General features: G+C 39.7%; 1 protein-coding gene across 5 annotated transcripts in view; it reads left to right on the top strand.

The window, feature by feature from the left end:
• Window positions 1-27,243, top strand: part of CACNB2 (calcium voltage-gated channel auxiliary subunit beta 2) — a gene marked incomplete at its 5' end in the record, with an annotated part of 254,788 nt that overhangs the window by 55,450 nt on the left and 172,095 nt on the right. For 2 of the 5 annotated variants that reach the window (XM_082479491.1, XM_082479488.1), the window contains one exon: window positions 16,818-16,865. The exons of the other annotated variants lie outside the window; for them this stretch is intronic. In XM_082479491.1, the coding sequence (XP_082335617.1) occupies window positions 16,818-16,865 (48 nt within the window). Of the gene's footprint in view, window positions 1-16,817; window positions 16,866-27,243 lie in introns of those variants that run through there. 5 annotated transcript variants of the gene reach the window in all.

Below are 27,243 nucleotides of genomic sequence, written 5' to 3'. Positions count from 1 at the left end.
TGCAATATTTGAAGGAAATTCTGGCAAGACTAACTATGGCAATCATCTCTTTTGTAAGAGAAGTTCTAAAAAGAATGGGTGATGTCAAGGGATGGGAGAAAGCAAGATTTATGTAACTGCTTCTAATGACTTGGTAAAACTGTGATGAAAGGAACAAAAGTACTGGATTGCTTTTTGAAAGAGTTGTAGTATACATTTATGGAAGAGATTGTCCTTAAATAAAGATAGACACTCCTGAATTAGCAGCAGTTAAGATTTTTATGCATTGTGAAGAGTAGGTGAGAGACTGGAGGGGATAGCGGAACATCTTTTTGCATAAAGATTTGTTCTCTTTCGACTTTCATGAAGCTGAGATTGAAAGACCAGCTCTGCATCCCCAGCACTTGTGTATGCTGTAGTAGTGTGAAAGGGTATACTGGCCTCTCTTTGCTGTTTTTTTTAACCATTGATGGCCAAACTCAGTGGGGGTGTTGAACAGGTTGAATTTAGACATTCTTGGGCCACCCAAAGGCTTCTTCCAGAAGAAAAAGTGGGGCAAACTGGGCCATCTGCTCCAGGAGCAGATCCCAGTTCCGGAGCTCCTTCTGCAGACGTTAGCAGTGGCACAGTGTTGCCTAGGACTATGCTGGGCAACCCATGGTCACGAGGAGATGTCTCCCATCCCCAGCTCTTCTGTCACCCCAGTGGCCGTGTCCTGTCCAGGCCAGACTGCCAGAGGGTGCAGGAAGGGGCGTCTGTTCATCTGTGAGGGATGGGGATGGGGATGCTGATTCCTGGCCTTTACCTGGGGAGGAGGTGGTGGACAGTGGGAAGGCATTGGGCTGGCTGCCAGGAGGGCCTTCCAGGATATTAAGCTACAATATAAATTAGTAAAGTTGGTGAAAGGCAGTTTAAGTTCTGGCTTTTCAACAATGTTTTTGTGTTCGAGGCTGACCATTATTATTAAAAAAAAAAAAAAAGATAAAGAAAAAATAGATATCAAGTAGTTTAAGAGTACAGAAACTAAACATTTCATTATAGATCAAATGAAAGGTTTGAGTTCCTTAATACTACATTTCCTGAACTGTTCGCGTCTGTGTAAACAATCTGATTTTTTTTCTTTTTACTGGAACCCAGTTTGCTTTCTTAATCTGTAACAGTCCAAAAATGATTTTCTTGCAGGATATCTTTTGACTTCTGTCATCTTTTGGTTATTTGCTTTCATTCCTTCTCAGAATGGAGCTGCTATTTTTCTGTTACTTTAGTCATCACTTCATGTCTAGTGTTATCCTCGTTTCAGGAAGAAAAGTGGCATCTACAAGGGAACAGAAAAACATTAGCAGTGCATAGCACTACAGTTTGTTTCCTGTATCATGCTTTTATTTGCAACTAGTAACACTTTTTGACTTAATTAAGTGTCTAGGAGAAAAAATGTATAGCTGAGACAGGCTGCGTTTCACAAGTGTGCTGTGTTCGTTACCACATATACATTACAGAGCTACAAAACCTGCAGTCTCTGTTCTGCTCATCCCTCATTCCAGTCCGTTTGAACTTCTGATCTCTCTGTTATCAAACCAATATACCATCCAAACAGAGAAGCCAAGATTAGTCAGTCTTAAGTTACCATGTACGCAGTCTGTCTCGGGAGACGAGGGCTTCGTGACACCACATCAGGTTTCAAGCGAAGTAGGACTGCGAGGTTTAAAATGTTTTCATTTCCAGTGAAATGCTTCGGTGCCATCTGAATTCTTCCAGGCAACAAGTAGCTGGAGGAAGTAGAAATTTCATTACTTAATACCCCAGGGATGCCTTATTTGAGTGCACGAGACGTGCCATCTGGAAATTCTTGTTCATTCACATGCTGCAGCCTTTTTTGGACACTGAAGAGCTCCAAGGTGCTTGGTTTGAGTTGCTTTGGAAGTGCCCAAAATAAAATGGGGAGAAATATTTGAAAGTCTTTATAAAAAAAATAAATAAGTAATTAAAAAATCTGTTTCCAGCTGAGTCGCCCAGGTTACCCTGCTCCGCTATGAAGCCAGTCCAAACTTCGCTGCTGCATTCTGCTACGCTGCAAGCACCGCCTCTTGTCCTTCTCCTACTTTTCACCCAGTTGTCCCTTAAAATTCCTCATAGGTCACTGGCAGCAAGTTATCTTTTTCTGCTCCCCAAACCTGCAGCCACCAGATACTCTGGTGGGGTCCGTGGGAACACCGCCAAGCCCAGACAAACACTCTAGGCGCAACTGTTGGGACATTTTCACGGCGTCTGTGTAGCCGTGTTGGTTTTCATTGCATACGTTTGCTAGAGTATAAGCTTGGGGTACGGTGGTTCAATTGGGTTTTGTTTGGAAAATGTGAATTTGGGAAAAGTCTTTGTTTTGGCAGAGCCCAATGTGTGGCAGAGGTGTATCTTGTGGTTTGCTGTCTCTCTTCACCTCCTACCCCACAAGCCTGGCCTTGGAGCTCACGGGCTTCTGGGCTTTCATGGGCTGGGGTTTGGCGGCTGCCCATGGAGCCAGGGCTCAGCAAACCCTCATCCCCACGGAGACCGGCAAAGCCCGGAGGGTGCTGCAAAACTGGTAGTAAAATGTGGTTCGCATCACTTACCGTTGCATAACGCAGACATCCTTTTGGGGATTGGGTCAGGTTGGAGAAGAATGTGTTGAATGACTTTATTAAAGTGTGCTGAAATTTTAATAATAAACCAGGGTTTATTATGGTATTTTAAAAGCTATTCAAATCTATTTAGCTTCAGTTCCTAAGGCTTTTTGTCTCAAAATCGAGGCCCTTTGTGACTTATGATTAATGGTGGTGGTGTTTATCCCTCAGTGTTTCCTGCAGAACGTACAGTTTATTTTTATTTGGCTACTTGTTTAAGTAAATCTGATCAAAATTATTATTTAATGATATTCTGCCCCTCAGTCAAATACTATAAAAATGGGCAAAATGAGCCCAGTACATAGAGGGAGAAATAAGTTTTATTTTATTAGGAAACTAGACTACAAAAGTTTTATTTGCTTACTTCTATCTGATTGGAAATAGTGAAATATTGCCCGTTATCTGCAGAAAATCCAGTTCATATTGCACTGACTGCTTCTAGCATACTAGCTTCTGTTTATTTTCCTAGAAAAAGTTTCTATTAAGCAAACTGTGATATATATTTTAAAAAGTATTGTTTTTTGTTTTGTAAGAAATGTTAGGGAATTTCATGGAGTACTCTGAATTTCTGGAAGAAATGCGTTTCATGTTGCATTTGAGCTTCTCTGCCCTTATGTTATGGTTTGCCTCTCAGTAACAGATCAATTCAGTAGAAGTATATTAGAAAGCTGTTTTCCAAGAGTCCAATAATTATGGTAATTATGGGGGGAATATTTGAAGAAGGATTTGGAAGATACTGAAACTACTGTAAAAGGAAAGTTTTGTTGTGGTTTTTTTTTTTTTTTTTTTCAACATTGTGGTTTATGTTTACTTTTTCATAGCAGCGCACTCTTAAAACTTTCCAGCATCGTCTTAATAGCTTGAAAAGCTTGACAAAACAATTGTAAAGCATTGTGTAATTGTCTTTTGAATACATTTCTTCTTCAGTTAGTAATAAGGACAGATTTAGAGAGCCAGACTTCTTTTCAATAAAAATTAAACTAGTTATGCCCTTGCTTATTATTTAAAATGAATAACTAGCAGAGCATTACTTTCCCATTGTTTTCTAAATGCTGAGCATTAAGTAGTATAAGAAATGGAGCTTGTCAATTCTTTCTTTAAGCAACAAGACTGCTGCAAGTTAAGTTTGAGCAAAATTCTGCAGATTTTTTCATATTCGGTGTTTGTAGAATCACAGAATGGTTGAGGTGTGATGGCACTGCTGGGGATCATCAAATCCAACTCCCTGCTCAGAGCAGGCTCAGCTAGAGCAGGTTGCTGAGGCTCACGTCCAGGCAGGTTTTGAGTATATCTAAAGATGGAAACTGCATAGCCTCTGTGGGCAACCCGTTACAGTGCTTGACCACCCTCACTATAAAAATTAGGTTTCTTATATTTAATTGGAATTGTCTGCATTTCATTTGTGCCCATTGCCTCTTGTCCTGTCGTGGGGCACCACTGAGTAGTCTGGCTCCATCTTCTTTACAACTTCCTTTTGGTTTTGTATGCGGGTGGACAAGATCTCCCGGAACCTTCTCTTCTCCAGGCTGAACAGTCCCAGCTTTCTGTCTCTCCTTGCATGCCAGATGCTCCAAGCCCTTCATCACGTTCACGCGCCTTGGCTGGACTCACTCTAGGGTGTCCATGTCTGTCTTGATGAAGCTGTGTTTCTCTGGGGAAGACTTACAAGAGCCTCTGTTGGAAATGCATGTTGAGCTCTTCCGCTCCTAGACATGCCATGAGTGAATGGTTTGGAGCCCTCCTGAGATCCAGGGGCTCAGGCTGAGCCCTTACTGTGGACATCATTGTAAGCTGCTTCTAAGTGCCCTGTCAGCAGACTCCTGCTTTTTGGGGGCTGAAAATCAAAGGTAACCAGCTGTGAGTACCTTTCTCTCTCTTGCATGCTCCAGAAACTGGACTGCTCAAATGTGCTTAAGCAGATGTCTTGTCTTTTGTTCCTCCACGTCCATCCTCTCCTCCTGCCTCACGGTGTCCTCTGGTCAGAAACTTGCAGCAGTTTTAGATTAAAAACATCACAGTCTGAGCTGGGGTCAATGTAGGACTCAAACTCAGTGTGGCTCTAGCTGTTTATTTTAACCTCTCCTGTGACACACGAGCTCATAGATTTTATAGCTGCGTCACTGTGATCAGCGGTTTACTGACATGTTAAATGGCACACATCTAGGAATGGGAGTGGATGCTACTGGGCAAAAATACATTCCACATCTACTGCGTGTAGCTGGTAACTTTCCAAATGGGCAGTGCACATTGCTTTGGAATGACTCGTTCTCAGTCTGGTTTATTCTGTTTTCTTTCCTCCTCATTCTTAGTGGGATGTTTTTTGTTGACTTTCACTTAAAAGAAAATGCAATCTGAATAATGTCGATACTCAGCATTAGCTCTTCCCCCTTTACTGTAAAGAATATGATCAAAACTGTCAAGCATTTAGTATCTGCAGTGGTTGGCTCCCCTTTGATGCTCACACTCCTCCTTCTCTCCAGTCTCCCTCCCTTGATAATGTGATGCTGTAGCCCCCGTGGCTTTTAAAGAGCTTGAGCTGGATACCACAAGAGCTTACCATTAGCACACCCACTAGATAGACTAAGTTTGTAATTTTCTGACTGGGTAAGTTGTTTAGTCAAGTCACAAGTCCTTGACTGTGGAGGTCACCATACTTCTATCTTGGAGCTAGCCAGATTTCTCCCATGCAACATGAGAAAACAAGCCAGGGTCCTCCTCTCTTCATGCACTCTTTGGGCACTTCATGCTCCTGGTCCATGAACTCTTTTGGAAGAGGGAGATACTAATACTGGGAGTAGATTTTTATTAAGTGATGGCTCAGTAGTTCTCAGCAGTCCCCAAATCCTTTCTTTATCACGTGCCTCTATGAATCAGGTGGGGTTTGCTCTGCAGGGTATTTGCAGAGAGTTTATGGATCAACTAATGTAGTGTATTTCATGTCGCTGTTACCTGCACTGAAGGTACCACTAATTCCGGTACGTTGGGATGTGGAAGTGTATGCAGTAGACAGTTTGGAATTTAACTTGAAGCACAATTCAACAAGCAGATGTGCTGAAATAAAGAGAAAACGTAAGAACTAGCAAGAAAAGGTTAAGGAGAAGGAAGTACTACAAGAAAAGGTTAAAAGACTGGCTGTCTTTCTAAAGTATTTGCTAGAATTCAACCATACGGAGAGTTTGACTGGGCTGATTTGAAAAGAAGAAAAACAGCTTTTATGTCAAGAAATATAAGTAGTACTGTATCCTCTGTAGTCAAAAGATAGCATTATTGTGCCTGGTGTCAAGTCAGAAGATAGTGCATGTATTCATAGGTATTCTTTTCTAAACTTAAAATCTGTATTCATAATTTTTGTTGTTCCCCAGTGCAGTAATTTCTCTATGTGATTTAGTCACTAAAAATATTTTACCTTCAGTGTTTTAAGAATTTTAATAGATAGTTGAAGCAGTTTAATAATATTTACAGATAATGTCATAAAATAGCTTTCTGATTTTTTATTATTTTACACGTTTTTATTTTTCTGTGGCATTTTTAATAAGCCCTTTTATATCCAAATGCAAAGATACAAAGTCAATTTTCGATTATTTAGTTGCTAGTAATTGTTCTTTGGCCAACTTTGCCACCTAGCGGCTGTAATTAAACAGAACAGTTCATTTTCTTGATTTTTAAAAAAAAGTAATCTAGCACAGTACTGCTGTATTTTTTTCCTTTGCATTGAATATTCTATGATTTTTAAGTTTGCATACGTTTCAGATGCAACAGAAACCACTCATAATATGCATATGAAAATAAGCACTCTATCTTCTAATGTTGTTTAAATGCTGAGTAAATGAGTGACTGCAAGTATAGATGAGTTTAATACTAGACAATTCAATTTTTTTAAGAAAGTAGTCTTCTCATAATAGAATCAAAAGAAAAACTGTAAGCCCTGTTAAAATCTCTCATGAAAAGATGTAATTTTAGGCCTCTGCTTCTATGTGCTACAGACTGTTTTTCCTCTAATATCCTTGTAGTGTATGAAAATAAATCATCCTTTTTCAGATATCGTCCCTACAATGTAAAGAAAGGAGAAATTGATATGGTCCTAAATTGTATTTTTCTATGTTGTAGTGCCTTTGTTTCTGTGAAATGAGATTAAAATAGAAACTTTGCAATAGCTGTGTCCTCAGTTTCCCGTACCCTGCTATGGCGTACGGGCTATGAACAACGGCATTAGGCAAGAAATGTGTGGAGCAGTGATGAACCCTAAAACTTCTTGGCAGTGGTCCAGCTGCCATCTCCTCTCTGGACTACACCAAACCACAGAAAAAGCAGCTCCCCGATTTATAATTTGCATGGAATCTTTCTTTTCCTCTCTTCCTTGGTTTTTACATAGAAGCATTACATTTTTTTCTTCCTCAAATGCTTTAAGCTGACTGTGTTTAATACGTTTTTGCTAAACTTAGAGAGAGTTGTTGAGGAAAAAATAATTCTTTGAACAGGGAAAAAAAGCATCGCTATCCATAACATGGGCATTTGATATTAACAGTGATATTTAATGCTGGAAAATGTTATGATCACCATTGCAGAAAGTTGCTTTTTAGACACGGGTTATCTCCTTTCAATCTCTTCTAGGTTCCAAAGGAAAAAGCTGTTCTCTGAGCAGCAGAGCTACAGAAGCTTGATTTCCTTTTGTTGTATGTCCTTTTTTTCTTTTATCTATCCCAATGACAATAATTCTTTCTAGGAGGGTGACAGCATGCGCTGTGACTGATTCAAAGTTGTATGTGTGGTGATTTCCCAGACATATAGGCATGATATAGTATAATTGGCGTGGCAGAGCATGTGACAGTTGCTTATAATTTAGCATGATTTTGTAATGATCAAGGGTTTGGGTGTCTCTTATTTTGCCCGTCTTCTAGTACTTGCCAAGCCTGTAGAAACAAAATATCCTTGAAACTTCCACTATTTGAATTAAATTGACTGACAGGTGCAGAAGCTGATGAAGTGGTGAAAGGGAGGAGAATCTGCTGGATGAAAGGAAGGATCACACAATTACATAAAGCTTTGTTCCCTAACAAACTTCGTCTAAAAAGCTATGGGGAAGGCTATCATACAACTTGATCAAAATATGGCCTAGAAAGCATAAGAAACTAAAATAGCCTGGACATCTCTTTAATGTTGCCATAGCATTCATATTATGAGATTCAATACAGCAAATTGTTTAACTGTTGGAATATATTCAGTAAATCCCGAAAGTATAGGAGTGAGTGAACACAGGAGCAGAAAAAAAGAAGGGGGAGGTGGTGCAGACTTCGTCTTTCATGAGAAAGAAACCAAGTCCCTGACTTTTGAGCTGAGGACTAGGGGGAGGTACTGATAGTGTCTGAGATGGCATGAGAGATGACCTTTACATTGAAGAAAACAAAGATGACTTGGTGTAAAAGCTGCCAAGTGTGTGTTGCTAATGAAATTTCTGATAACGTGTATGCATGGTATGACCTGAACTGGTGGCAGAACATACCTCAGAATTAGAGTTCTCAGGTGGAAACAGTAGTATTGTAGACAAATTGGAGGAAAGATGAGAAGATACCACATAGAAACATGATGTGTTCAAATACCTGTCTGATGGGAAAAACTGAAAAGCAGGCTGCCAGTACAGAGGATGATGGATACAAGTAGAGGATCACAAGAAAAGAAGTTGAAAATAACAGTTGTTGTTTCTGGATGGGACCACTCTTTTTTCAGTGGTGCCCAGCGATAGGACCAAGCAGCAATGGGCACAGACTGGAACATAAGAAGTTCCATCTAAACGTGATGAGGAACTTCTTTACTTCGAGGGTCGTGGAGCACTGCACAGGCTGCCCAGAGAGGTTGTCTCCCACACTGGAGACATTCAAAATCCCCCTGAACGCCATCCTGTGCAACCCTGCTCTAGGTGTACCTGCTCTGGCAGGGGCTTGGACTAGATGATCTCCAGAGGTCCCTTCCAACCCTGACCATTCTGTGATTCTGTGATAACAAGAGACAGAATAACTGCAGGCAAAGGGAACGATGTGGCATAAAGAGCCTCAGCAGGCATGAAGAAGACAACATTATCTGTGAGTGGAAATCCCTTTAAAGAAGATAGCTTGGAGAGCAGATCAAATAAAATCTCCTCCTGCATCAGAGTGGTGGTCCCTCTAGCACAGCAGTCTATCTCTAACTGTAGTTAAAAATAATGCTACTTAGAGAGGGTATGAGAGAACCTGTCGGCTTTGAGGTCCCTTGTTCTCCTTGTTTTGTCAGAGGGTATGTCTTGACTATTTGCATTTATATCAGTTTATGTATTTGCTCTCCTTGAATTTGTCCAGTTTCCTCTCCCCCTGTAGTGTCTGTGGTACTGCCAGTGACAGCAAATTGCAGAATTTCATGGATAATGCTGTAAAAAGTATTTTATTTTACATGTTTTACTTTATTTTACTTGTTTGAAACTGATCTCCTGGAAAGTTTAAACTATGACTTGCTGATTGAGATTCTCTGACGTAGATCGGCATGAGAAAAACTACAGCTATAGGTAGGATGATAGCCTGACAGATTCATACAACCAAGGTTAGTGATCATTTGAGGCAAATTGTTTCTTTTCTGTCTTTGGACAGCTTTTAACATATTGAAAAATGAGCTTGAAAACATTGCAGTTCGTGTTACCTCTCTGGATTAACAGGCACGGTAAGGTTTGCATATATTGCCTCTTTCAGGATCAACTGGGATAAAAATGAGGGATTGCCTTATTAAAAGACAATTTTAAAATGTTTTAACTTATTTTTGCTCAGAAATTATGTATGCATAGATGATGTAAGCAAGAAGGTTTTAAGTATTGCTAATTAATTAATACATGCTAACTAGGAAAACCAGCATAGTGATAGATCACTAAATCAAAAGATTTAGGTTAAAAGGGTTTTGCTCTTTTTCAGTCTACATTGAGAAATCATTGTCTGCAACTTCAGCAGCTTTATAAGAAAAAAACAAATTAAAAATTGAGCTGTACAGCTCTGAAGTAGAGCTAGCCAGCATGAAGTCCTCTTAATGAAAAAGAAGACTCCTTAGCGCTATTATTCTTTTCCAGAGAAAGGCTGGCAGAGAAGAGGACGTTTATAACATTAATAGAAAGTCAACAACATTCATTTCTGGTGGAAGACAGGAAGGTGGGAGCCATAGTTGGCAAAAGCTCATTGTCAATGATTAAATCAGCAAACTTATTTAAGAATGTTAACTGAATGCAGAAGTCTTGCGCTAGTAGTGTGTATTTTTTATATTAAATTTAGTTACTTAGATTTTTCCTGGAAAATACAGATCATATATGGATGATACAGTAGAGTTATCCATTTAGAATGCCACTAAAAAAGCAGCTGAGTGAAGAGAATGTCATTGTCCTCTTTCAAGCAGTGGAAGAGTTGGACATCAACAAAAGTAGGTTCTCAAAAAGCCTTGGGAAGAAAGGAGTACAGCACGTGATCAGTAAAATGTCACGTGGAGAAAGATGACACCACTGGAGAGAAGTCATATTCTTAGTTATTTCCAGCACTTTCTGAGCCAGATTTTTCATAGTTGTTGGTGTGTGTGTCTGTAATGTATTGTATAAAGTGTAGCAAATACCTTGTAAAAGTTGGACTGTTTTTGAGACTCTCATACAGGATTTTACCACTAAGTTCATGTCCAAAATAAGTTTTTGGTTTTGTTTTGATTTCTTGAGTGGGAGGGACTGCATCGCTTTCTCTACAGTTCACAAAACGAAGTGATTCAGAAACATCTTATTCTGCCAAAAAGTCTGAGATTTTTTTGGTTATAATTTCTCTGTCACCGTAGACCCCTCACACAGTTCTGCATGGATGCTTAAAATGCTTTATTTGTAGATAACTGAGTGGCTTAAAATATCTCAAATTAGTTGCTCTGAAGTGCTGCATGGAAAGAATGTTAAATGGTACTGAGTAAATTAATCTATTTAACAACTGACTAATATGCCAAAAACCTTTAGCTAAAAATAATACATTATTTCCTAAATGCTGACTCAGATAAACTACTAAGAAGTGGGCCTGAAAAGCTTTAGAAGAAGAATTACAGGTAAAGCAAATTAAACATTATGATGTAAATTTAGGAATCCATTCAAGTACTTAAAACGAAGTTGTTGTGATGCAGCTGAGAAAATCAGACCTAAATATTTGTATGTATAAATTTTAGGAGGAGAGGCCTCTCTGAGGGACAGTGATTTATACTGAGTATCCATACCACTAAGCTGATGTCCTAGAAAAATAGCTCTTAATAACCTTTGAAGGGTCATGATGATTGGGGAAGGTTTGTGAGGACTGGAAGAAAGCAAATATAATAACAGTCATCGTGAAGGAGGATCTGGGGAACTACAGGCTGGTCAGCCTTGCCTCAATCCATGTGAAGGTGATGGAACAATTCCTCTCAGAAACCATTATTAAACATATGAAGGACAAGTAGGTGACTGGGAGCAGTAAGCATAGATTTACAAAGGGCAAATCAGGATTGACCAGCTTGACAGCCTTTTACAATGAGATGATTGGCTTAGAAGACAAGAGGAGAAGAGTGGATGCTGTTTATCTTGCCTCTGGCAAGGTTTTCCAAGCTGTTTCCCAGGACATCACCATCCTCTTAGTTAGTCCATCATTTTTTCTATGAGGAAGTGGACTGAAATCTATCAGAACTGCCATGCTTGAAGGGTTGTGCTCAGCGGCATGAGGTCCAGCCCAGCTGGAGGCCAGTCACTAGTTTTGCACCCCAAGAGTAGTCCTGGAGCCAATGCAGTTTAATCTCTTCATTAATAGTCTGGATGACTGAGCGGAGTGTAGCCTCAGGAAGTTTGCAGATGCTACAAAACTGGGGGAGGAGTGGGTGATACATCAGAGGGTTGTGCTGCCATCCAGGTGGTCCTCAACAGGCTGGAGAAATGGTCTGACAGGAACCTCATGAAGTTCTACAAAGGCAAGTGCAAAGTCACGCACCCAGGAAAGAATATTGCCTGGGGCTGATCAGATAGAAAGCATCTTTGTCGAAAAGGCCCTGGGGTTCCTGCTGGACTCCAAGTGAACACGAGCCAGCAATGTGTCCTAGCAGCAAAGGCCAATGGCCTCCTGGGCTGCATTAGAAATAGTGCTGCCAGCAGGTCAAGGGTGGTGATCCTTGCCCTCTGGTCAGCTGTGGCGCTACACATCTGGAGTGCTCATCCAGTTCTGGGCTCCCTAGGACAAGAGAGACATGGATGTTCTAGAGTCTAGCCAAGGGCCACAAACTTAATAAAGGGCTTGGTGCATGTGTCATATGAGGAAAGGCTCAAGGGGATGAAGGGATGAATGGAAAGAGTAAAGAAGATGGAGCTAGATTCTTCTCAGTGGTGCCCCATGACGGGACAAGAGGCAATGGGCACAAACTGAAATACAGGCAATTACAATTAAACATAAGAAAAAGCTTTTTTCTGTGGGGATGGTGAAGCACTTTAACAGGTTGCCCAGAGAGGTTATGGAGTCTCTATCATTGGAGATAATTTGAAACTCACCTGGACGTGGCCCTGAGCAACCTGCTCCGGTTAAGCCTGCTCTGAGCAGGCTGTTGGACTTGATGATCTCCAGAAGTGCCTTCCCACCTCATCCGTTCTGTGATTCTGTCAATGAATTGAAATAATCATTTAATGGAACCTTTCTGTAAAGGAACTCTAAGGTAGCGTAGGGCGGGCAGTCATTTTTCTGTACCTTGTTCTAAGGGGGGGTGTGTGTGTGTGCGCTTGTGGTTTTTTTCATCCAGAAAAAGGATTCAGCATGGTTTTATTCCGTCATTGCTCTCATTTGGAATGGATGTGATGCCATTTGAGGTAGTTGGGGCAGCTGTGCCTTGAGCTTGCTGGCATTGAACACTTCAGATCCATCTCATTAGCTCTGAGCAGTCACTTGATCAGATTATGGAAGGTCTGGCCATGAGCTTTGGGTGACTGTGAGCTGGCAGAGGCTTTACCCAGATAGTGCTGGTTAGATGAGGAAGCCAATCAAAGTAAATGATAACAATTTTCTGACAGACTCTTTTTCTTTTCCCACCTTTCAGTTTATATAACCTGTGAAGTGAAGCACTTGAGGAGAATACAAATAGCTATATCACTCATTTACCCTCTAAGGGTTCATTCCTATTCAGCCTTTATGCCAACCTGTTCATTTAATTTCAGTTAAAAACTTGTCCTTTCTTCCATGCTGTTTCAATATTGGAGAAGTTGCCTCTAAATATCCAAAAATCAACCTCACTGATTACTTCAAAACACGTCTAACGTTTGTCCTTATTTATTGTACCTGTTGGTATTTATCACCGCTGTGCCACTGTTTCTTCCTGCTCCCCAAGTGTCAGTACCAGTCTTTTGAATATTGTTTTATATGTATATGTTAAGCTCCTTTTTGAAGATGCTATAATTTTGCCCTGTGTGAAAAAATAAAATTACTCACTGTGAACTTTAACCTTGATATTGTCCTAATGATAATGGCTTCCTAAAAGTTTGTTTCAAAAATATATCACAAGAAATATGAACTTTAAAGGATTGCTGTGTTCATAGAGCTATTTTTTCAGTGTTAGAGCATGGAAAAAATATATTTCACTGGCTTGGTAGTATTCTGTCTTTTAGTGAGGTTTTCTGATTTTTAGTTATTCTTGGGTTACGTGCCTTACACCTTCAATTTAAGGTAGCATGGAGGGGTTTTATTAGAGTGACAATGTTTGGCTGCAGATTTGCCAAGAATCATTAGAACAGATTTTTACAGTTTGCCTAAAGACTAAGCTCACCTAGAAAGTACAGGAAGGTTAGTGATTAAATTTGCTGCCTGAATAGTCATCCTTGTTTCTTTAAATGCAATAAACACTGCTAGACATCACAAACGCGGTAATGAGAATGTGTAAGACAAAAGAAAGTAAGATCCAGTGTGTGTGCTGAAGAAAATTTAACAGAAGATGTAAACCGTCTGATTCCGTATTGACTACGTTGTCCTATGGAGACTGTAAACAAAGTGATATTTGCAGAACATAAAATTTTACTATATTTCAATTACAGATGAGTTTGACTTGGAGATACTTGTGTCCCTTCTATCCCCAAAACAGTGATCCCTCCCACACCCCTCCATAAAATGCAACTTGGAGTCATGTTGGAATAAAAATCTTTGGTAATGGTTTGAAGTATGGTCATGACAAAGTATTTTAGTAATTTGGGAGTAGGGGGGAGAGAGACAACCAGTTTTCCTGGCTGTGTTGAAAGGAGAGATTTTGTAGTTAGATCGTGAAGTCTTTGGTTGTGAGAGAAGATGCACATTAATTTGAGTGAGAGTTGTGATACTGGTTTTGTAAGGGTTGCTCATGGTTGCTTATGGGTCACCTTGATGAGTTTTAGGAAGACTTAGAAATATAGATGCATTTATCTTCTTCCGCAGCATTTGAAACTTCTGAACGTGGTTGCTACTTTGTCCTGGTTTTTCATATTGCTTGCCTTACCAGTGCAAGAAACACTTATGCAAAACCAATATTATTGATGATTTCCAAATAAATTTCACAAATCTTAAAAAAAAATTAAATGTAAAACATATAGCAGAAGTATGGCTTTCATACTGCTGTTAGTTTATGTATGGATCTTCCCCAAGAGTAAAAAGTAGTCTTTACAAGGAGAGAATATAGAGAACTGATTGTTAGGTAGGTATGTATGCAACTGCTGTATTATTCTTTCTAGCTTTATTTGATTAGCTGTTTTGAACAAGTGATTCTTTTTTTCATGGTAATGTTCAGTATGTCCTGACTACCGAATGCTAGTTGTCATTATTGCTATAATTATTAATGGTTTTGTTAGAATAACTCTAAACAGTCCTGATCTGAAGAGATGAATGGTCTGCATTGTTTATTTGTCCGTTATACTCCTTTTGGACTGTGAAATTGTTACAAGGACACTTCTTTATATGTCGTTGTGAAGTATCAGCTTCTGTCCTTCAGCTAAAGATAAATCATTACCTCTATAGGAGGTAAAATAAAGCTAACTTAGATTTAGGTGTATAGATTATGCCCTTACATCCACAATTTCCTGTTTTTAATTGTATTAGTCTTATTATATTTTTTTAAGATGCTGAGAGCATCTGCAGGTCCAGCTGAGATGAGATATCAGCAATGCATCTTCACTAGCAATTGTGGCTTTACAGCAAAAGTACATTTGGCTTAGAAAGACCTACTGGTGACTATAGGGACTGCTGGTTGTTAGGTGGTCTGGAAAAAATCCTACCAAAAATAATCCCAAACCAGTCAAGCTAGTGATATTTGAATGGCTAAATATGCATTTTGGTCCCCAAAGACACATAGATGCTTAACACTGCTGATTTTTTTTTTTTTTTTAAAGAGGGAAATTGCGTATGAAAAAAATGTACTTGAAATTGGCAGGAGCTAGGTGCCTAAATTGAGTTGTAGTTGCCAGACCTTGGGCTTGTAAATGTTAACTCTTAGTTATGTGATTTCCACACAGAGTGAGAGGGCTTCCTGCGTCTGTGGGTGGACCTTTATTATCTTCCACTGGAATAAAACTCTCTCCTGACCGTTCAGCCAGTTTGTGGACCCATTACCATTTTGTCTACACACAGATAACTTGCCGCCTTTGGAGTCTCTGCTTTCAAGCGCGGAAGCCAACCCAGTCTCTAAGGAGCACCCTCTTCTTTTTCTTTACCCTTTTGAGAAGATTTAACCCTTTCATTATCCATCATCACGCAGCCTACATAAAGACAGGGTAGAAATATCTCGTATAATCTCTAATTTTTTCATTGCAGGTTTTAATAATAAACTCAATCATGAAATTAAAAAGAAAATTGCCTTTATGTCTATCTTTTAAAAGCAATATATTGGTCCCCTTATTTTACTATTTTAAGCATACTGTGTATCCTATTATTTAGCAAAATGCTGGAGGTGAAAGAGTTAATGTTGCCTCAGTGTTAAAAAAGTAAGTGAATCATATATTCATCTGACCGGAGATGTACAGTACTGGAGACATTTGAGACTCTTAGACCACTGCCATAAAGTACTGAAGGATTTAATTTTAAGATATGATATAGCTATTAAGCCTTTTCAGTACTGGAATATTCAGTCTCTCCCAGAAGAAGAGTGATGAACTGTGATCGTAAACAGGTTAATTTCATCTGACCTGATTTCAGATGTGTCCCCTTATTGCTTTAAGGATAATAATTTTTCATTATATTTATCTTTTCAAAATCATTATCCATAAGTCTCAATTATCCAAGTATTTAATTAGCTCTGTCAGTGGTTTAGGTTAAAAAAAGAAGAGAAAAAAAAAAGAAAGTGTTAATCTCAAAGTCTAAGTGTGTATTCTGAGTTTTGATGTTCTCTCAAGTTCTTTTTGTAAACAGTATCAGCAGAGGAGACGGTGCCTCTGATGCGAGTCAGGTAGTAAGGCCACTCAGCAGTCCTGCCTACAATTCATGTGAAACACGTATCGCCAGACAAAGCATCTGACTATTTGGAGGGTGGTTCTGTAGTCTTGAGAATCCAGAGTGAATTAAAGTCTAGACTCCGTCATTTTTTCAGGCTGTTGGGAAGGGATAAATAACAAATCAGATATGCCCAAGATAGAACAGAGGTAACACTGAAGCCAGGATGCTCTTGCTGGTTTGTGCATTGGGAAGAAAGCTGTAATAGCAGCAGCAGCAATAACAGCAGCAGCAGCGGCAGCAGCAGCAGCAAGAGACCTTCGGAAAGCCGGGTGTTGCAGTAGTCTGAGATATAAAGATCCTGTTACATCTTCTGTCTTTCCTAAGTTCAGAATGGTTGATACAAACCTTACGCCACGTGTAGTAAAAGATGTACATGAATACGGAATTTGCTTTGTAGTAACTGGATGCTGAGGAAATAAAGACGTGCCTCTGGGTTTTTGTTGTTGGTTTTTTCTGCCCTTTTTTTTTTTTTTTTTTAATCATCTGAAACGGAAGAGATTGATTTACTCAGAGAAAGTAAGTTTCATCTGTCTTCAAGATAATTTAAAAGGACAGCTTGGGAACTGGAGGGTGACTGTTTTTCTACCTGTTTCCTTGCACCTGGGGCTGAAAAGTGAGGAGAGATGGACAGTGTCTCAGAGGAGACAGGAATGACCGAAGCTTGGTGAAAAGCGTACACTGATTGTTGTCTGCTGTCCTCTTCATGCAGTGCTGTGGGCTGGTGCACCGACGGCGAGTACGGGTTTCCTATGTAAGTTTTCGTTTGTATTAGAATGATGCTAACTTGTATGTTCAACTCCTAATATATTAGATGGTACGGTATACCTCAGGCAGGTATTGTAATGTATGTCTGAGTGACCAACCAGAGCAGTAAGTATCTGAGAAATAAGTTTTTACAGCACAGAGACACAAGGATTGTTTTAATAGGTATGAGCTTTTTCTCGACTATTTTTTCAGAACTTGTTCATATCAAGAAAATATCTTATTTCAAAATAACCTGCAGTGTTAAAAGACTGGAAGTCTGACCCTTCTGACTTATTTTTTAAATTGTGTATTTTTTCTTCCTAGTAGCTCTGCGTAAATGGAGTCATTAGAAAAGGACATCTCTATTTATCCATATAGGATAACTGAAAATCAGTTGAAGTTATAAGCAATTATGGACTGGCACAAAAAAATTTGGAAAGACCCTGAGGAGCATAAAAATCATCTTGTGAGGTAGTTCTTTTGCAAAAGAGCAGTAGCACAGTGGCAGAAGTGTGGCCTAATGGTTTGCGTGGTTTGTTTGCTTTGCAGAACAGGGTATTTCAGTACTCTGGTATGATAAGTCTGCTCTGTATTGCAAAATGGCTGTCTCTAATAAATTCCACAAGGAAGGCCAGCGCTAAGGCTTAAGTATTAGTAATGAAAAAGATTGGCTATTAGCTGAAATATGTCTGAACTATACTCAGCTGACGTGATAATCTCCTAAGTAATTCATTTACGTTTTAACATTCCGTTTCTATTCTGCTGTTCAGTTGTCAGATAGACGTGATAAGAAACAGGAGGTTGAAACGATCTGGCTAAGCTGCAAGTGGAAATTGCTGAGCGTTCGCAACAAGCAGCTTGTAGCTTGTTGCACGAGAAAAGAGCAAATATATCAGGAGAAATAGTTCTGTTGTCAGGATCGCTGTGTGTTTCTCTGTGTCATAGAAAGCTCTTTTGCCCAACGCTTAAACAATGATCACAGAACAAGCAAGGTCGTAAACAGGTGTGATCTAAGTCAAAGTTTGTATAGGGCATTGGTGGAGAGAATAAAACTATTAAAAAGAAAACAAATCTCTTCTTCAGAATATAGTGCGGAGACGTAAACGATTAGAAGTGTGCGTGTGGTCGTAGTTGTTATGCACAGCTAATTTGACTTTGGATGTGTTTTGTTCTTACTCGTGCAACAGTTGATACTGTTCTGTAAGCAGCAGGCAGGAGCATGGAGATTCAGATGAGGTCTTTGCTCGGGGTTAGAGCAGTACAGTATTTTACATAAATTATGCAAAACCCAATGCGTAGTTAATTTTAACCATCAAGTCAATATAAAATAAAGACTTCGACACCAGTTATGCAGTTGCTTATTTGATATATAGCTATTCCCACTGTTGTGCAGAAATTGAAATATGAATACATTGAAAGCAGCTCTTACTTGTTTGCTCTCTCATGCCAGGGGAGGTTAGGGCATATGAAAATAATAACCTCTTGAGGTGCCTCACCCACCCTTTCATTTCTCCTTGTTATTGTTACTTAACAGTAGCATCAGCCACAGTGAATAATATTATCTAGACAGAATATTTGCCTGTTTGCAAAGTACCTTTCACAGCCTGGAGGTGTCAGAATACACGTTTGTGAACCACCATGACATCTAATTGGGTTTAGTCTCCGACTAGACACATTAAACTCCATGAACCCCGTCATTTGTTGGATGTTTGCGGGTACCGGAGAGAAAGATGCTCAGTGAATGTCTTATGAAGTACTAAGGTTTGCACCTTATTTTGTGATACTTGTTGTGTAAAGGGCATTGTGCAATGCTGCCGGGCCTTCTGGTATTCCGGGTACTTCACTGTTTACAAAAAAGAAGGTTGCTCCGTCTTACGTAGGGTAGGTGAAATGGAGTTTGCCCTTGATCTTTTTGGTCCGAACCCATTACGTGAAAGATGACCGTGTTCTCAAATAACTTAATTACAATGAAAATTCTCTCTGTTGTTTGAATCCTTGATTATCCAAACCCGTTATTATTGAATTTTTTTGGTACTCCCCACGGCATTGGGCTAATTGAGGTTGTACTGTGTGATTCTTTTGGGATGAAAGCACTGAAATTAAAGTGAGCCAAGATATGACCCTTTTTATTAACGGCTGACTCATTGGGGAAAAACATCAGACTTTATTCTGGGTTATTAGTTTACAGTTCTTAAGTTGCTTATGAATTGTAGTGGTGAATGATCCAACTTAGAAGTCTAAGAAGTTGGTGGTGTTTTTTCTTATTTTGGGGGGAGTTTAAGATATTGTACTTTACGTATCCAAAAACGTATGACCAAACCTAACTGACTCTTGTTTTGCAACCAATGCAGCTCTTTCTGGTCCAGGTCCTACAAATTGTGCAGGTCGTAGGGATAATCAATCCCTTGGACGGTCTTTTGCATCAGAAATAGACAGATCACTGCAATTAATTATGTGAGCTCATGTGGTTTCTTTGGAGGAGCAGCATTATTGGTGGAGAAGGTGGTTGTATTCTTACGTTGCTCCTTTCTGCGATCTCCTGCGTGTTAGACTCTCATGCAGAGAGATTAGTCCTGCATCTGTGTGCAGGGATAAAGTTGAAGGCCTGGATGGACTGTGTCCATCTTTACCTTCTCTCCAGGTTTTGCTGCTATTGAGTGATGTGCAGACCACACAATGTTAACAAGATTAAATTTGGCTCAGGTGTTCCCCCCAGGTTTTCCTAATCAACTCTTCCTTCAGCACAGCACCATGTACTGCCTGCATTCGCCGTTTCCTCTCTTTTCCTTCCTCTTCTGAGAATTTCTGTCTGTGGGTGGGTAATCAGGGCAATGGGGGGGCCATTTAATGCAATATGTGTGTCATAATCTGCAGTTTCTAGTGGTAGGGTGTGTCATACGGGCCTTACGACTGCATGCGAATACTCAATTCCAGAAATAAAGACCCTTATATTGGACATTTTCATGGCAAAAGCTGGAGATAATTCCAAATGACATCTTCACCTTACTCCTATAGTCTTGTCTGTGGGATGGGGTCATGCCATTTGTCAAATGGGATCCATTTGGGGTAGTATGGGGGAGCAGGTCTGTGGAGTTCTTCCAGTGGATGATCTCATTTTTTGTTGGAATATGGAGTCTGAAATGTTAGTACTAATTGTATGTTGCCCAAAAACGTTTTCACGACTCTTCCAGCATGTCACAGAACATCTAAAAGCACTGGAGCCTGAAGACTGACCAGTATTATTTCAGCTCCCAAACTTTAGTCCAGTCCATCCACCTGTTGGTCCAGCCTTCAGGAGAAATTGCACCCTGATGGAAGTCACTCGGAAATCTTGTACTATCTTAAGCTCTCTGCTGTTCTTCCTGGAAGTGTTTGGAAATGAAGGCTGTTTGAACACAGAGTCCAAGATATTTCCAGAGTCTGTACATTTCTGAACAGAGCAATGCGCTGTCAACCACACTGCCTGACTGTACGTACTGTCTCCTCTTACTGCTATGAGTGGTCTCATTTGCAGCGGTGCAACATACTGCCAGACTGAAAAACTTGCATATATGGCAATATAATAGGGGTTGACTCTGAACTTTTTATCCATGGCAAGTGAAAGCAATGACAGATACAGGAGGAGAGACCGTATAGTTTCTTGAAAGACTCTTTAAGATAGCGAACTTGGAAGTAACCTAACGCTTAGCTGGAAGTCACCAGTCACTGAAGCGTACAAGACAGGCGAATCCAAGTGCATTGAGCACGTTGGTGCGCTGCAAAACATGTTGGCACAGTGCATGTTTATTGCTACCCTTACAGCTGCACAACAAGAAGTAGGTGACTGTAGCCAGGAGGGCCAACATATGATAATCTGGATAGGCGAGCCGTAGGCTAGAATCTGTTGGTTTTTTTAATAACAGCTTAAAGTCTTCAGTTGTCTGGATTTCCCAACATTGTATTTAATATTTATTTAGCAGTTTGAAAACTCATCTTGTTGACTTTTTGACTTTTTGCTTTTTTCCCCCCTTTTTTTTTAGAATTATCAAGTGTCTTTTTTTGCTTGGCTGTAAGGATTATTCAGAATAAGTCTGAGCTAATGTTTTAAAGATTTTTCTCAGATATATATATCTCTAATTTGATAAAGCATGGAGATGATGTCTGGAAGGCAAATATTCATTACTCTGACTCTAATCCTTAACAAAGGACTATTACAATTCAATATTCAAAAAGAAAACCCACCTTAAAAAATGCATTCCAAAACAATATAAACTTTATTTAAAGATTAGTAGTGAAATTTATGGTATGGCTTTGCACTGTGTATTTTAGTTTAATGTAATTAAGGACCTCGGTATGGTTTTGTTTCAAGATGCTTCTTTTTTAATGGTGGGGACTGTAATTGGAGAGCTTTCTGCCTGCAGCAGCAAGCAGGATCCAGACAGCAGGCTTTTTGTGCCTGTGTCTGGAGGATATCTCAGACCTCCTGAGGGAATGTTCTCTTTTTTGGTGTTATTAGATGTGGACTAGGGTTTTCTGTCTGTTCCTCTTGAGATTGTAATCTTTTCCATCTATCACTTAATCATGTTTCTCACCAGACCGTTCTTTATCATAGCAGATGCTGTCCTTCTCGTTCCTTCTGCTCGCTACCTGCCTATCTCTTCTTCACTGCTGATTTATGGGCTTATTTTTTTCCTAATATAGCTACCTTTTTTTTTTTTTTTTTGTCTTTTCTACCATGCTTCTCTGGTTTTGACATGCAGAAATCTTGCTTCACATTTGCAAACTTCTTTTCCTTCTGTTGACATTAGTCCCAGTCTTGTATTTTCCCTTCCCAGGACTTCACCTGCCAGGGCTGTTTCTTTGACCTGACTTTCTAATAGTCCTGTGCCGTCAACCCTAGCCTTGCCTCTATCCCTCTTCTTTTCTCCATTGCTGCTGTTGTCAGTTTTAGTGGAAGTTTGGTCTTTTTGCAAGCAGAAGTTGCAGGTTAAGGCAGCTGTTGATGAATTGTTGTTATAATCAGGGTTTACCTCCACGATTCTCCTCGTGTATTGTGGGCAGAAAAACAATATGCTGGGAAGAAGGAAAGAAAATGTAAGGAAGTTGCGGGTTTCTGATGATAAGAACTAAGTGACAGATTTTAGCATAAGCATGGTATATATACACCTTAAAGGAATTGGCTGGACTAGCGAAATTAGTCCTTTGTTTTAAGTGACTGCCCTATCCTCAGTACTGGGTGAGTATGGCTGACATAAAACTGTTACGGAGCTACTCATAATCTCTGGATTTTGGGGATACTTTCTGTATTTTAAATATCTATGAGAAAAACTAGAACAAACTTTGCATTGCCTGAATTAAGGGGAAATAAATCCCCTTTGTCTGCATTTACTCTGCTACAATCGTCTAACAGCCTATATTCGGTATGTTGGAGAGTATTACTGAAGCTCAACTTTTTCCATTGCGGCTCCAGTCCTTCCAAGTGAAACTTCACACATTTCTCCAATTGTTTTGGTTTTTCCCTTTTATGTATTAGGTGGTCATAATTTCTTATTTTCGATTCCTGTGGGTGTGTTTAAATGATTGTGTTCCAATTTACTAGCACAGAGTTTGGACCACAATGCCACTGTTTAAAGAAAGAAAATAAGACTATATTTTCTTGTCCCTCTTCTTTAAATTCTTTCTTCTTGTTGCATTCCCTAGGTACAACCTTTGAATTTAATTAACTAGCAAAAGGGGCTTCTTATGAGAAACTTTCTTACATTAAGGAGAATTAAATGGAACATCTATAGCTCATTGTACATTCTGCAGTACAATTATATAACAATATGGCTGGTGGATAAAATATTGTGAAAATATATGCAATAAGGGCCTGTTCTCTTTCATTTTGTACGTAATGTAACTGCTTGAAGAATAGATTTAAAATATTTAAAATTTCAAGTCAATAGCAGTAACAATTTTAAATATACTGAAATTCAGAATTAGAGAACCCCGTTTTAGTTATTTTCTTCTATCCTCATCTGTTAAGGCTGAATTCATATTTCCATTGGTAATACTATCACTAATTGTTAAACCAGGGCATTATTTTGTGTACCCTCCGCTAATTTGGGTATATCAAAGTAGTGACATTGTTTGCATTGTTTCTGGCAAGAAAATCTCAGACTTGTGAAACCAGTCTGCTTCCCTCATAACCTCCTCCTCCTATACCCGTAGCACCCTTGACTTTGATTTTATGCATATTATTTTAATGTTAGAGTTTTCTGAAGCTGTATTTTAAATCAGTTCTTCTTAAAAAGGCTATGTGTTTTCTGAAACCTGTATTATATTCATGAAAATAAGTTGCAAATTTGTAAAAAGTCATGTACTTAGAGCACTGTATAATCTATTATTAGTCTCTTGGAGTTAATAAGTGGGAATCGGGACTTGTAACCTCTGTCTCCGGACCCGCCAGTGATTCATCCTGTGGCTGCGGACAAATCATGTGGAAAGAGGCCTGAGGTGCTTCCTTTCCACAGAGCTGCGATTCTTTGATGGAGGGAAAATCCTGCTGCACAAGTATGTGTGCAGAAGTACATTTTCTACGAAACCTGAAAAAAAGAGTATTTGTTAAAAATAAGCAAGTAAAATATAACCAATTTTCTTCCTTCATTTCTTTTCGGCTCACAGTCTTTCTACCCTCTGCCTTTTCTCCCACTTCATACACAGTGAGCTTTGCTGTCCTCACTTGGTAAAAATGTTTTTCTCCTTTCTTCTTAATCTTTTATTGGTTTGGTTTCTTGTCTTCTCTCCTGACTATATTTTTTCCCTTCAACTTTTGCTTTTTCTTTCTGCTCTTCTTGGGTGTAAAGGCTTTGGGTACAATGCTTACTGACTTCAGTGGTGGAGGAAAAATTTAAGTATTCTTGTCAATTTTAATACATTTTCTGATGAGTTGGCATTCCATAACAATTTTATGAGACTGTAAAGTCATGATAAATTAACTGGCTGTCTTAAGGGACTAATTGAGTCTCGTGACTTCTCTGAGGAAGACTGCCATGTTTAATGTCTTTCCTACTATCTTTATACTGAACTGGAATAGCAAAATTAATAACTTTCTAAAAGGGAAATAAGGGGAAAATAAAAAAATACTTTTAGATTTGAACTGAAAAAATAGGTTGGGTGAAGTGCTGAAGACAGCAAGAATGCTGAAGAGCGGAAGCTCTTCTGGAAAAAGTCTCACAATGTTTCTGGTGTGATTAAACGTACCCTTTCAGCAGGAATGTTGAAGGAAGAGGTAGGTGTTGGTTAGTGAATGAAACAAGAAACAGAGAGGGTCAAGATAGGCTGGAAGAGGCCAAACAAGATTATTGAAAGGAGGTCAGTTTTTTGTTTCATCCTAAAAGAGCTGAAAGAACCCATTTTGTTTAAGTAATGGATTAATGTGCCTTTTATGTGTAGCAGAAAAAGAAGCTTTTGTGGAGTCCTTAAAATGTTTTGCTAGTCAAGGCAAGATGAAATGAAATTAGGGCTGGGAGCGGAGGAGATGTTTTGGTTTGCATTGGTTTGAGCATATAATTTACACCTCAGTGAACAAGCTCACTTGCAGAGATCTTTTATATGGCATTCCTAGTCACACCTACTTTAACATTATTTGTGGGTGCAGATATTGCCAGAACTGTCCAGGATGTAGATGTTAATAACCCTGATGGTTACAACATTATCTTTTCTGTCCAGTTCAACCAAGCACATACTACTGTAAGAAACAGCTTATTCATGGAGCTATGACACCAGGTAGCAGGCCCTTTATGCCGAGCATGCTGTATTAATGGTTTATGCCTATTCCCCATTTAAAAATAGCTAGTCATCAGGGATGAGTAGTTTTTACACACTCTTCCTCTAGATGGAACCACTCTGCTGCTTCACTTTGCTGAGCTACTATTTGTTTAACAGCTGAAGAAACCCCGTCAGGATGCACTTGCAATCCTGCATCTCTGTTCAAGTGCGTACACGTGGCCAAGGAGGAAGGAGCGTGCTGTGTGGCATTGGAGGCATGATGCGAAAGAAGGAATGCTCTTGGGCTCGGTGTTGCTTTTGGAAATAAATAGTTTGAAAGTAGTGTTAGCAAACTTTGATCTGTTATAGAGTAGTGAAAATTCTTATCTTCACGGGAATAGTGACCTATTTATTCTACATCTGCTGAAATGCAGTCAGATGCTTCATCTTGTCCCTCGCCTCTGCGTAGTCTATTTCAGAGTTTATAACCAGACTGCTAGCAATAACCCTCACCATCTTCACGTTTCATAATCTTTTCTGTTTATGGGTTTGTGCGCAGAACTTGGTCTACTACACCAGACATTGATACCTCTATTTTCAGTAGAAACATCTTGCTTCATTTATTGCTTCTCTAGTTCCACTTTTGTCCAGAAACTACCTCAGTTAAAATAGCTTTCTTTTTCTTTACTAATGCTTTTCCCATATTCTGTGATTATGTGTTTTTTTTTCAGTAAATTCTGTATACAACTTTTTCAAGGTTTTTGTGTTTTTACCTGACTTGGAAATAAGTGGGTCCTTTAACTTTTACCTTCCCAGTTTTAAATGTGAGCTAAATGTATTACATAATATAATCTTCATGTTGTTTTTATTTAATTAATCTGGGAGCCACAGATTTGACTGGAACTGGATATTTTACTATTTCTAAGAGCAACATTTATGTGCAAGACTTGGCCCACTGCAGGTCGTGTAAAAGATTCAGAAGATGAGCTAGTTCTATTAATTATCTGCCTAATGGGAATCAAACATAGTGAAAGGTTGTCCAAAAGAGAAGGATGAAAAAATGGTGTGGTACAGCCAATCTTGTGGGTTTTATATTTATTTATTTGTGCTGGTTTTGTGGAGGGACTGCCAAGTCCACCACTAAACCATGTCCCTAAGTGTCACATCTACATGTCTTTTAAATACCTCCAGGGATGGCAACTCAACCCCTTCCCTGGGCAGCCTGTTCCACTGCTTGACAACCCTTTACAGTGAAGAAATTTCTCCTAATATCCAATCTAAACATTCTGTGGTGCAACTTGAGGCTGTTTCCTCTCATCCTATCACTTGTTACTTGAGAGAAGAGACTGATCCCCACCTTGCCACAACCTCCTTTCAGGTAGTCTTAGAGATGTAGGAACCTGTGGCCCCCAATGTGCAAGGTGAACCCGTCTCCAAACACATGTCGCTTTAAAGTCTTGGAGATCAATGTGAATATTGGGGTTCACACATTTTGTCAAATTGGTTTCGAGGCTGCTGGTGGCTGCGTTTTGCTGTGAAGGAGGACAGAGGAGAGGCCCTATGAGAGGCCATTGCCACTGTGGTCACTGACTGCCTCCTGCCTGCCCGAGGCCGTGGCCTGGCAGCGCCAAGGTGGGACATGGCCTTCCCTGTGCAGGAGGAGGAGATGGGAGTGATGCCGCCTCTTCACCAGCCTAAATTTAAGATATATTGCAGCCCCAGTGTTACATATTGTGGACCATGTGGAGACAGAGATGTTTGTGTTAGGTTATGGGCTTTATAAGACTCTCTCCCATTCTTTTTTGTTCACATAAACCCTTTTGGTTTGCAGAGGTGGTCTGTCCCACTGGCTCTTCTCTCAGCTCAGGGGACCGCTCTCTCACACCACTCACGACCCCGCACTCCTGTTAACAGGCACCATAAATTGCTGGACATCGTTCTGTCACGTGCTGGTCCCCATCGCTTTCAGCCATCAGTGCCCGAGATATGCTCCTGAGCTCGCTCTGCTGCTGCAACATTTAATTCGGTGCATGAAAGATGATGTAATTTGTGGCCTTTTTCCAGTACAATACTTTTGATTATATTGGATTGTGTTGGGCAGCCCAGGAGGATAATCTCTGTATGTACTACATAAATATTACCTGGACAAGCTGAACTTTTATTTAATTACCTTTTCGTTGTCCCCTATTTCTGCCTGTTCTCCTCAGTACCTCTGTTGACTTTAACTGCAAAGGTACTATAAGCCAGAGCCAGGTGTTTTCCCTTGATCTGTCCTGGACTGGCCGCTCACACCACACTTGCTGTCTTCCCTGCGCGTAGATGTGAAAACATGAGAAGCACAGATACAGCCCCATCATATCATCTTGTTTATAGCAAATATAAATAAGCATGAGAAAGCTGAGATCAAAAAAGGCTGTACAAGCCAGTAACTTTCTTGATGCACGGTCTTTGAGACGGCAAATATTGTCATCTTTGTTTCAGAGCATTTTTGTTTTGAAATCCTTGCTTCACAGTATGTTGCTTGTCCCTGAGGAACGGTGTGACATGGTAGAACAGATTCTGATTTGTACTGGCTTTTCACTGATGATTTCATTGATTAAAGTACGACATTGTGTGAGTTTACAATGAAACTGTCTCTCTGAAAGGCTTGCACGGTT

The sequence above is a fragment of the Vanellus vanellus genome (genome assembly GCF_965231255.1).
Source record: "Vanellus vanellus genome assembly, chromosome: 2".
Lineage (NCBI taxonomy): Eukaryota > Metazoa > Chordata > Aves > Charadriiformes > Charadriidae > Vanellus > Vanellus vanellus.
This window is presented reverse-complemented; position numbering and strand designations above follow the sequence as displayed.